Genomic DNA, 12087 nt, shown 5'->3' with positions numbered 1-12087 from the left:
TTTTTATCTTGATGAAGTCCCAATAGTTCATTTTTGCCCTTGCTTCCCTTGCCTTTGGCGATGTTTCTAGGAAGAAGTTGCTTCGGCTGAGGTCGAAGAGGTTGCTGCCTGTGTTCTCCTTTAGGATTTTGATGGACTCCTGTCTCACATTGAGGTCTTTCAACCATTTGGAGTCTATTTTTGTGTGTGGTGTAAGGAAGTGGTCCAGTTTCATCCTTCTGCATGTGGCTGTTCAATTTTCCCAACACCACTTGTTGAAGAGACTGTCTTTGTTCCATTGGACATTCTTTCCTGCTTTGTCAAAGATGAGCTGACCATAGAGTTGAGGGTCCATTTCTGGGCTCTCTATTCTCTTCCATTGATCTATGTGTCTGTTTTTGTGCCAGTACCATACTGGGAAGAGCGATTTTTAAACAAATCAGAGTGAAATTTCCATGATATATTAATTAAGTAATTTTGATCCTGGCTACATTTTGCAGTGTTAGTTGTCTTATTTCAATGTAAACTCATTGAATTTCCATTTATAATTCTGGTTAAGTAAATCTAGAGCTTAAGTAAATTATCCATTATTCTGCCAGAGGAATAGCGTCATTTCCCGAACTTGAGAGGAAAATGCATATCAAGGACTGCTGTCTCACTAAAGGACACAGTGATGAGTGGAATCATCTGCCCACGCCTCTTGGTGGCGAGGGTCCGGGAGAGGGTTCCTCTGTGGAACTAGAACTTGAAGGGCCGCTCCATAACAAAAATGTCATCAGACTATTTATTTCACTAATGAAACCTAATCATGTTTTACAGAAGCAAATGTTTCTGTGTTCATTCCCATTTCCACGGATGCTGCATCAGTTGGTTGCAAGCGCGTCATGGTCTCCATCCCCCTGGGCATTGTCTGCGTCTTGGTGGCATTTTCACCTGTGTAATGAGAAGAAAAATGACACCTAAGCTCCTCTTCTTTCCAGCTGTGTTCTTCTCCTTAATTGGCTGACCGGCCTCTTTAATATTCCTAGGACAAGGAATAGCTTGAGAACTTGAGCATGTGATTTTTAACAATATTTTGTGTAAATTTTATTTTTTTTGAATTGAGGTTTCTGGTCTAAGTATGAACAGATCTTTGAAAATCTGTGTGTAGGGTGCCTGGGTGGCTCAGTTGGTTAAGCGACTGCCTTTGGCTCAGGTCATGATCCTGGAGTCCCGGGATCAAGTCCCACATCGGGCTCCCTGCTCAGCAGGGAATCTGCTTCTCCCTCTGACCCTCCTCCCTCTCATGCTGTCTCTCATTCTCTCTCGCAAATAAATAAAATCTTAAAAAAAAACTGTGTGTAGTAGGTTTTAGCATGTATAATAGTATAGTATCTGTATTGCTAAGTTGCCTTTATCATAGAATTCTGTAAGTAAAGACTTAAATTTTTTTTAGTTTTATTAAGTGTTTGGATGTCAGGTACAATGCTAGGTCCTCACGGTCTCAAAGTGACTTCTGTGAGGAGTCTGTAGGATAGAGACTACATAAACAGAGCTTCAGTATTGTACCGCAAGGACAATAATTAGTGTAAGGAGTGTGTGTGTATACATGCACGGTGTGCATTTGGCTAAACAGAGGCATAGAAATGTCTTGGCCAGTTAAATACTGTGTAAAAATAGTTGCACTTGTCAGAATTCTACTGCCCTCTTTTTTTTGGGGGGGGGGAATATGGTAATTAATGACTTAATTTTTAAAATTTAATATGGCTGGTGCCATATTGTAACATGCTGTTAACTCTTGTTACTTCCTGTGTGTCATGAATGGAAATCTGTCTTCTCTTGATCCAGAGTTTCTCCTTCTCTATCCCAGTTCTCTCCATGTACTATTCAAATTTTGTGTAACAACCGCCTTAACCAAAAATTTTTTATTAGTTACTCAAGCTGTAATAGTTGGTTAGATTTGCCACTGAACTCACTGGAGTGAGTATAATTTACAGCATGTCACAGTTGTGGTCTTAATGGATAATAAAAGAGCAAGTTGACGTCAGCAGTTTTTGATGCTTTAGTGAAAATTCTTCCAAACTTGGTTGACTTGTATTTCAGATCGCTTCCAAGTATGATCATCAGGCAGAAGAAGATCTTCGAAACTGGATAGAAGAGGTGACAGGCATGAGCATTGGCACCAACTTTCAGCTGGGCTTAAAAGATGGCATCATCCTCTGCGAGTAAGTTGTGGCCATTTCTGTTCTTCCGGTTCTTTCCACGGGCTTCTGTGTCGTTCTCCTTCCCAATCCAGGGTGTCAAACCTTGATATTTCGCAAATGGTTTTAATGCTTCCTTTACTGATGCAAAAGGAACCAGCTTTACATGCCAGTCCTTGTTTTTCTATGGACAATAAACGTCACCTACACTTTTCTTTTCAGGCTCATAAACAAGCTACAGCCAGGCTCAGTGAAGAAGGTTAATGAGTCCTCGTTAAACTGGCCTCAGGTAATAGTCAAATCAGCAATCTCCAGTTATTCTGCATGCAGCAAAGACTTGATTTGTTTTAAAACAGACATTTTAGCAGAAATTTGTATACATGGCTGTATTTTTTACCTTGCTTCCATAATTACTTAGAATTAGTTCTGTGATTATCAGATGCTTAGCTTAGGAGTTTCCTTATATTTAGTTTATCTACTCTCAGGATTCAGCACAGCTTATACGGAGAAATACAACCTAGACCATAAGGATAAATGAGGGGAAAAATCAAGCAGTTTAACATAACTGCTAATGGTTGACTGTAGAACACCATATTAAACACTTAGTTCATGAATGGGTGTGATTAAGTAAAATTGGATATTTTGAGTATGTGTTTTGAGATAATAAGGAAAACAGCAATTAGTAACCACAAAATTTATGTTTAAATTAAAATTAAAACATAAATTATTAATGTGAGTAATCATGTACTGTTTGACAAAAATCTTAGCCCTGGATAGCCTTGACAGAATCACAGGATTCTTAAAAGCATTGTAAGGATGATCTTGCCTTCAAAGAACTGAAAAAAACATGACTGCATGAAAATATTAAAAACACCATTATGTGACCCACCATGAAATACTCTTCACTCTTTCCTTTTCCAGAGACAGCTGTGCTTAGTATGTATCTGGCCAAGAAACCTTGCCAAGTAGCTTTCTGCCTGGCATCTTACAACTAGCTAGTCGTGAAGACTTAGAATTCTTAGATAATGTGAATGTCCGTATTTAGCTCCCGAAGTTATATGACTCTTTTCCTTTATAGTTGGAGAATATTGGCAACTTTATTAAAGCTATTCAGGCTTATGGCATGAAGCCACATGACATATTTGAGGCAAATGATCTTTTTGAGAATGGAAACATGACCCAGGTTCAGACTACGCTGGTGGCCCTGGCAGGTCTGGTACGTATGTCTTTAATGGCTGATTTTAAAAGTCCCACCATGTTGGTGATGAATTGCGTCTTTTATCTCCCATGGGAAACCAGGCTAGGCAGGGAGGGGCCTCTGTCTCCTTCATAATTATTAGCTCTGTGGAAAGGCTGCTGACATCAGCTGCCTCATAAGAGAGCTTAATTAGAATACTTATGTTTCAGAGCTACATGTATTACTGAATGGCCTTAAGTAGGTTTTTCACCCCTAGTTTGAGTATTACCTAATGAAGCCTACATCTCTGGACAGTATCATTTCTTTGTTGTTCTGTAAAAACCGTTGGCAGAATCTCCATTTTAGTCTTCCTTTTTAGTTAGTGTGCAAATTTCTCTCTAGGCTAAAACAAAAGGATTCCATACAACCATTGACATTGGAGTTAAGTATGCTGAAAAACAAACAAGACGTTTTGATGAAGGAAAATTAAAAGCTGGCCAAAGTGTAATTGGTTTGCAGGTAAGTAATGTATTATTGCTTGATCAGTTACATCTTCAGTATCATTAATTCTCACTATGCCAAGTGTGTCTCTCATAAGTAAGGAATGGGTAAGATACACCATAATGTAGGTTTTGGGGATGGATATGTAGTTTATATAATTTATGTCCATTTAAAGCCCATGAGACATTGAGGATGGTTTTAGAAGAAACCTCCAGCATGCCACTGGACTTGACAATTGTTTCTCTAGGAAATGCGTTCCCCCCCAATTACATTGTCTTTAAGGAAACGTACTTTATAAATTCCTAAATGTTACTGACCAAATTACAAAACCTTAGTGCCAAAGTTATTTATTTGCACAGTACGGTAGCCAAGTCTATTAGAAATACTTAGTTCAGGTTTTTTGGTGTTTTTTTTTTTTTTTAACCCCCCTTCACATTGTTCCCCTGGAGGGTGTCCCAAAACCAGCACTGTTAAATGTCCAGTATGCTAAGGACTTTACTACCTCTGATACCTGCCCCTCTGTTGACTGAATCTATGTGAGGTGAATTTATTTTTGTACATTACTAAATTGTACCTGGTAAGAAATTGGAAACCTGAAATTCCAAAGAGTAGTCAGTTGGTTAAATTATAACTTAACAAAAGGAACTCTAGAGTAAGGTAAAAATGATAGACAAGAATTCCAAGATGAAGGAAAACAAATCAGGTTATAAAATACTATGGTCATTGGGATCACAGTTTTAAAGATGCACATGCATTGATACATACACAGATACAGAAGATGAAAAACCTAGAAGGATACGCACAAATGTTTACAGCTAATATCTGGGTGGTAGGTTTGCAATGATTTTTTTCCCTCCCTTTTTAAGGAAAAAGACCAACAGAAATGTGTCCCCAGCCAGTAGAACTGGGTGTACCAGTTGGTCTTAAAGCCATATTCTCAGTGGAGAAGAGAATTATTGTTCCTCTGAACTTCACATTCCTCATTCTTTCTGTGTGGCTCTTTTCCCACGAAGATGTTGGTGATTTGGATGAAACTTTAAAGAAGCCCTTGTTGAGCTGCCAGAGAAGAGACCTGGCATTTGCTATCACATTTTCTACAAACATCTGGAGTAGAAAAGCATAGTGTCTAGCCCGAGAGTGCTTCTGTCCCTTTAAATGGCTGAAGCAGGTACCTCTTGGTTTGCTTCACTGTGCTGTAGACAGTAGGGAGGAGAGGAGCAGAGGAAATTAATTACTTGTAATTCTGCCCTGTAAAAACTTGTTGAAAATTTTCTTTTTAACGTGAACACCTTGAAATTTGTGAAAGCATGGAGATTCTGTATCTCGCTAGCCTCGCTCGGCACAAAAAGGGACCTGTCAGTCATGCCCCTCCACCTCTTTAGAGGTAGTTTTGTTTGTCATAGATGTTGTTGACTTCTGATAATCAATGCTCATTTTATTTTTAACTTAAAAGATGGGAACCAACAAATGCGCCAGCCAGGCAGGTATGACAGCCTATGGGACCAGGAGGCATCTTTATGATCCCAAAATGCAAACCGACAAACCTTTTGACCAGACCACAATTAGTCTGCAGATGGGCACCAACAAAGGAGCCAGCCAGGTAAGGACTGTCTTTTTATACTTGGCAGCAAAGAGTACAGAAGGACTATTTAAATTAGCACTTACCTCATTCTTATTTAACTAAGTTCAGAGGAGGGTGTTTTTGTATGGTATGTTTAGAGAGAACATTCCTTCAGGAAAGTAGGTTTTGCTGAGAAAGCAAAAGAATCAGAGGACCTTTTCTGTAGCAACACAAGTATGGTGTGTGGCTCATGGCTTTTGTTGGCAGTTAGAACAGCCGGCCTTTCTACCTGACCGGAAGAAAAAAGATAAGTTTATTACGGCAAGTTTCTTGCTTGCTCCAAATCCAAGTAAATTGCTCATTCAAATGCCTCGGACTTTTATTTTTATAGGCTCCCTTAATTAACTTGGTAGGTACAATTATCTGGAGTTCTAAGAAGGATTTAGCCAGCATCTCTGTTAAATGTGTGACTAGGAGTAGGTGGAACTGTAGCCTGGTGAGGAGGCCAGTATTCTAATACCACGCAAGATGCAAGTATGTCCTTGTTCAAAATAGATCAGCAGCACCTCACAAGGAGGTTCCCTTAATCACCGGAGAGCAGGCAGGCCTCCCATCCCCACAGGAGTAGAGAGAAAGTGTGAAAAAGCTTTTTCCTAATGACCTCAAGATGAGATTTACCGTTTGCCCTTTCTGGAACACGTCCTGCCCCGTCTCTCGTAGCTGCCATTCGAGTCTGCTTTTTTTTTAACCAGTTAAATCTGGAAGTGTCTGCTTGGCCTAAATGGAGAAATGAGGTATGAGTTACTGTACTCGTGGCTGGCTCTTGGAGACTCAAGCCCTTAAGGACTGGTTGGCATAATTTCTGTTGAATGTGTGAAGAGCTTCTGAAATTGGTGGCTCAGAGAGTGTATGTGGTCCTAATAGGTACTCGCCTGTAACCTTCCAGGCTGCCCACACTACGCTGTGTTTTTACACTCTTTACATCTAATCCTCTCCTAAATCCAAAGTGGGTGGTATTCTCTTCATTTGCGTATGAGAAACCGAAAACTAAAAGTAAGTTAGCTGGTTTTGAGGCCACATAGCAGTTTTATAGCACAGCAAGGATTTGAAGGGAAGGGCTGAGCTAGCTTGAGAGCCAGTGAATACTGCTGCTTAAAGATTCGGCACCAGGATTATTCAGTAAGCTCGCTGTACCCCTGAAATGAAGGTATTCCGTGAGTGTTCCCACTCAGTGTGAATTTCATAATTTATGGAATATTCCCAAGAACAGACCTGAGCCGCAGTTTTCACTTTTCTCCTCTGTTCTGATACCAGGCGGGAATGTTAGCACCAGGTACAAGAAGAGACATCTATGATCAGAAGCTAACATTACAACCGGTGGACAACTCGACAATTTCTCTCCAGATGGGAACCAACAAGGTTGCTTCCCAGAAAGGAATGAGTGTGTACGGGCTTGGGCGGCAAGTGTATGATCCCAAATACTGTGCCGCTCCCACAGAACCGGTCATTCACAACGGAAGCCAAGGAACAGGAACAAATGGGTCTGAAATTAGCGATAGTGATTATCAGGCAGAATACCCAGATGAATACCATGGAGAGTACCAAGATGACTATCCCAGAGATTACCAATATGGCGACCAAGGCATTGATTATTAGATTGACACAGAGGAGCTCAGTATTTAGCCCATTGTTTTTATTCAGTGAGAACCAAGCTAGCCTTGAGTAATTTTTATCTTGTCTTCCTAAAACACTATTATGCTTATTGTACCTAAAAGAAATACTGCCTTACATACATTCCCTTTTCCTTTTTCTGTCTCTTCCCTAGATAGTTGCCTTTTAGTGCTGTAACAGTTCAATGCTACAGCACAAGCAATAACTCACATATGAAGTAAAAAGGAATACCGTGGGAGGGGAGTACTCTCGTACAGCCAATTCTCTTATTCAAGACCTATGCATTTTTACAATCTCCATAATAACCTGGGATTTTCAAAGACAGGAAGCTTTTTTTTTTTTTTTTAACAGTTTAGTACTTGGTTTCTACGAGGAGGACTAAACTCATGCTTATAGCTACATGTGGTCTTCGCCAACTAAATTTAAGATGCAGCATTTTAGAAATTTACATATCAGTGTCTCTACAGTATTGTTTGCTAATTTTTAAATAAAGTCCTGATCCGTGTGCATTTGTGATTATATGTGTACTCATTCTCTTCCCTAAACTGACAAGATCTTTTCAGAGCCGTGTTTCTAAAGGAGCGCTTACAAAATGGGCCCGCAGACGTTCAGGTCCGGGTGGTGTGTCCGCTCTTCCTGTTTGTGCCAATGTATCGATGTAGAGTTGCTCTGTGCTCTTCGACTGTATTTATTGCTGCATTTCTCAGCGTAAACTTATCCCATTGTATTTTTTATAAATAAATATTTTTTTTGAACATTCACATGAGCCACAGGCTGATTATTTTCTGGCTGACTTCCAGATAGATAGATAGGTGAAGGCAGATTTTAAAACGTCCTCTTTTCCCAGTACTAAGTTACTCTGTCATTGCTTGACTGAGTCCACACGACAACACACTCTCTGCTTGGGACCAAGGCTTAGCAAACAAACCGAAGGGACCTGCCCACTATACACAGTGATTGCCAAGATTCAAACTGTTCTTTGACCATGATCTGACCCTTGCTTATTCCACTGAGAAGCACATGCCTCCAATTCATCCTAAGTCCAACTTGGAATAATCTTAAAGTCATGCTGAGGAACATTGGTGGGGACGGGGTGGGAGTATTTTATATTCATATCCTAAGTGAATAAATATTAATAAATTAGGAATAGGATCTACTTTTATGGTATTTTCTGGTATTCTAATGGCCAAACAATAAGGACAAAAAAACAAAGAATAGGGTCCATCAGCCTTACCATTTATTCTGTGAATGACTCTTAGAAGAAGGCAACTTTCCAGGGACAGCTAACCAATGGGCACCTATCACACCACAGGCTGGAGTTCCATTCCCTCCTCATTCCTTAATGAGTGCTCAGCTCCCTGTGCCCTCACAGCGTTTACTCTGTTGATCCTTTTTACAAAACTCTGAAAAACAAAAATGCGGGAGACCAGTGTTATGTATCCGCACTTTTGGCAACCACTTACTTGACCATATCATTCAGGGGAATGTAATCCTTAAAGTTTTCCCTGTTGAATTAAAATATTTTAGGGGGAGGAGATTTCCAAGTAGATTTTCAGTCGGCAAAGTGCAAGTCAGAGAAAGAAGCCCCAGTTAGCTTCCTGCCACCATCAGAAACCATTTCCTTAGGGTACATACAACTAAAGTGCTATTTGTTTTGTTTTGCTATTGTATTTTTAGGTTTTATATGGAGGTGGTTGAGAACACATTTAACTTTAAAACCAGAGAAGTGCTTGTTAAACTTCAGTGCCTGGCTGAACTGAGGAGTGCTTTGAATGCTGTTTCAAAGCCAAAGGGCTTTGGGGCCAGCTGGCTCAGTCGGTGAAGTGTGCAACTCTTGATCTCGGGGCTGTGGGTTCGAGCCCCACATTGGGTGTAGAGCTTACTTAAAATCTTAAAAAAAAGGAAAAGGGCTTTAACACTTAACTTTTATGGCAACAGAATGAAAGAAAATTACTAAAACATCACTTCACCCAGATAGCACAGAGACTTCATTCAGTTGTTAAAATATCCCTGTCTACACCTGATAAGACAAATAAGCAACAACTGTGTTGGAAACAGGTGCCTGTTCTTCGCAGATAGAAGCCGAATGGGACTTGACAGGGTGTGGCTTCTGCATCTGTGGGCCTCAGTTAATAAGGGGCCTGAGAACCGCAGATCTGTCGGTTGCCACGTGTGTCCCCTAAAGCCCGCAGGGGAGGACATGATGCTCGAGGAGGCAAGAAAGCTTTGGAGAAAGATCAACTGTTAAACCTCCAGGCCACCTGAAAGGCCAGACCAAGCCTATAGCACCAAAGGGACTTGGACTGCTGTGTCGGGAACACCTGCCCAAGGTCATGTGGTCCGTATTCATTGTTCAGCTTCACTTCTCTCCAGGGAGAAGGACTCAATAAGGGAAGTGGGTTCAGCCTCAGGAAACAGAACCCAAACCTCACTCCGGACATTCAGGCTGTGTGGTAGAAGCCCACAGAGCCCCCTGGACGAGAAAATGAGGCGAGGTATGAGCCCCCTTTATGTGCGACTCTCTTACACTTTGGAGATTTTGAGGACTGAGATGGCAACAGGAAGTGAAATGTTTGGCTTACCAGAAACTCTTGGTCCATAAAGTAGGGCTTTTCTGAAGATCCATCATTTGTTTCCAGGTCAACAGCAAAACACAGGAAGAGTGCATCCAGCACAGTTTCAAACACAGATAAAAAACTATGGGCTACTAAGTAGGCAAAAAAAGCAACCAGCAGCAGAGGGATCACCCACACCTGGAGTGCACGGTTGTAGTTAAATGCCATCAGTCCTCCAAAAACAGTGAAACACACCACCAACACCTGTCCAAACAAGAGTTTGTTGAAAATCTTTATAAATTGGTTGGTTAGAATATTTTAGAAATGATTTTTGTCAGTTACAAGCGATAATTTCATATACGTGCATATGTGAGTGATTGTGTGTGCCCTATTATAAAGAATGCTTGTCAGAAAATGTGGTTACAGTGAAATTAAGAAAAAAAGAAGAGCCGTGATACCAAAAGAAGGCCCAGTTAATTTGGATGAGGGGGAAGAGAGTTGATGTATTTACATTTTATCTGTAGACATAATGATACTTCAAAATTTTTAGTTTTTTCATTTGATACCCCGATAAGCATCTTCATTTAAAAACTTTTTAGTAAGTGCCATTTTAAAATAATGGTGCAACAATCCATTGAGTGGATATACTGTAGTTTAATATGTGATTGTTTTTACCACAGGGATTAAAGTGGAACGGCATTCCAATGCTGGCAGGGGAGATAATAGGATTAATCCAGGCTTTTGCCATATGTAATTATTTCCAGCAACATAATTATAGACCCATGATGTACCTAATTCTTTAACAGATAAAATGGAGTCCATCTGGAATCCCCGTTGCCCTTGGATAGCCACAAAGATGGACATGAATGTCTGAATGCTACTTCATTCAAGAAATACAGGGAAATGGATTATTGCCTAAAATCCTTTTATAAAGACTTAAAAGACTTTTTGGAAGTAGTTATTAGACAACATATCACCCACAATCTTACCAAACTAACATAAACAATATTATCCGTTTAACTACAACTACAAAGATTATTTAGTCTGTTTTGAAAGGCATAATCAGTTTGTGCTTCTAGAGCCACTGTTGCATGAAAAATCTCGGGCCCAGCTGATCCTTACAAAAATGTGCAACTAACATACCACCTGCGAAATCCACACGTTATAACTTGTTACTGACAGTTAACTCTCATAGTAATGCACCAGGGACCTTTACCAAACGCCAGAGGCACAAAATGCTAAATGAGCCAGGAGTCCTTATTTGACTTTGGCCAGGTCACAACCAGAGACCAAGATCTTTTTCACTTTGGGACACCACTGAAGGTCTCAGCATTCAAGTCCTTGAGGACGAATGGTTGGAAGAAGCCAGCATGTCCAGCTTGGAATAGTGAAGATGTGGCAGGAAGGACAGGAGGTCTGTGGTCAAGAATCTGAAGGGCGGGCAATCAAGTGGAAGTGGGATCAGGCAAACAGGTGTGCAGAATTAGGCCCAGTGGGTGACAGTCACATGGAAAGGGACATACCATGTCGCGTAGTGTAAAGAACCCTCAGCTCGAAGCATGGTCATTAGGGACTATCATACCACTTTCATCAATATTTCAGTTACTCTTCCCTACAACCTAGAAAGGCCACGTGTTCTCTTTAGTTAAGATATGAAGACTGAGGTTTGGAGTTGTCAAGGATCCCAAGTTCAGGGCTTGTCCTTCACACCATGACATGGAACTCTAAGATGCTCATTCACTGCACTGCATACAAGACTACATACAATTCCTTGAAAAATACTATTCAGATGACAGCGGAAATGCACCTCTGGCCCCACTTGGGACATTAACAATCTGTCTTTATATTTGTGGACTTAATGCCCTTAAATAATACAGACCTTGTATTAGGTTCCAATACTATCCCTTTATATTTTATCACAAAAACCCCAGAAAATACATCCATTTTATGAGGCTAGTAGCATTTTCATTTTAGATATGAAACAGTGGGACTCAGAACGGTAGAGAGAATTGAGCATAGCTAAGAGTTAAGGGCTAGGATTCAAATCATGACTTTATCCATTGGGGGATCCTGGACAAGTTATTAAACCTTAGTTTTCTCATCTGCAAAATAAGATGCCTCACAGGATGAAGGATTAAATGAGAGAATGAAACACAGCATCCACCAGAGAGTAAGCACTCAAGAAACATTCATTCTCTTTCCAAGCCTTGCTGTATGGCTTAATGTTTGGATCCCAAGTTCCTTTATTTATTATTTTAGTGAAGACATCTCACCTTTCCTAGAAAAATTACGAAGTCTCCAAAGCAGTTAACAGATGTAAACTGACTTGAATTCTTGGATAAGAGTTTGAGTGCGTCTTGTGCGGATGTACAAAAGTCTGTCCCGTTAATGGCTGTTGCAGTGTAAGCATTCTGAAACACAAGACAATGATGAAAAAGATGAGGATTCTTACACTGTTTCAGA

General features: G+C 40.4%; 2 protein-coding genes across 2 annotated transcripts; one reads left to right on the top strand and one right to left on the bottom strand.

The window, feature by feature from the left end:
- The first annotated feature begins 2031 nt into the window (after positions 1-2031).
- Positions 2032-7828, top strand: CNN3 (calponin 3). The gene is made up of 6 exons (XM_081810845.1): positions 2032-2183; positions 2382-2448; positions 3238-3375; positions 3739-3855; positions 5291-5437; positions 6713-7828. Exons 1-6 carry the CDS (start codon positions 2128-2130, stop codon positions 7052-7054), a joined length of 867 nt encoding a protein of 288 aa, XP_081666971.1. The 5' UTR covers positions 2032-2127; the 3' UTR covers positions 7055-7828.
- Positions 7829-8284: 456 nt separating this feature from the next.
- On the bottom strand, positions 8285-12035 carry LOC102735631 (choline transporter-like protein 3; the record flags this gene model as incomplete). Its single annotated transcript, XM_081810846.1, has 3 exons — positions 8285-8472; positions 9652-9888; positions 11898-12035. Coding segments are annotated over 3 exons (477 nt in total), but the record flags the coding sequence as incomplete, so codon positions are not given.
- Between the last annotated feature and the right edge of the window lie 52 nt (positions 12036-12087).

This window comes from Leptonychotes weddellii, unplaced genomic scaffold, assembly GCF_054177405.1.
Source record: "Leptonychotes weddellii isolate Sample4059 unplaced genomic scaffold, ASM5417740v2 HiC_scaffold_3997, whole genome shotgun sequence".
NCBI classification, from domain to species: Eukaryota; Metazoa; Chordata; class Mammalia; order Carnivora; family Phocidae; genus Leptonychotes; species Leptonychotes weddellii.
Note: the sequence above shows the minus strand (reverse complement) of the source record. Positions and strands in the feature narration are given on the sequence as shown.

What these genes read in the sequence shown, in the direction of transcription:
- CNN3 (XM_081810845.1), top strand. Translation starts at nt 2,128, where the DNA reads ATGAGCATTGGCACCAACTTTCAGCTGGGCTTAAAAGATGGCATCATC. An exon ending in CCTCGTTAAACTGGCCTCAG is followed by an intron (nt 2,449 to 3,237) that starts GTAATAGTCAAA and finishes TTTCCTTTATAG; the next exon opens with TTGGAGAATATTGGCAACTT. An exon ending in TGGTGGCCCTGGCAGGTCTG is followed by an intron (nt 3,376 to 3,738) that starts GTACGTATGTCT and finishes ATTTCTCTCTAG; the next exon opens with GCTAAAACAAAAGGATTCCA.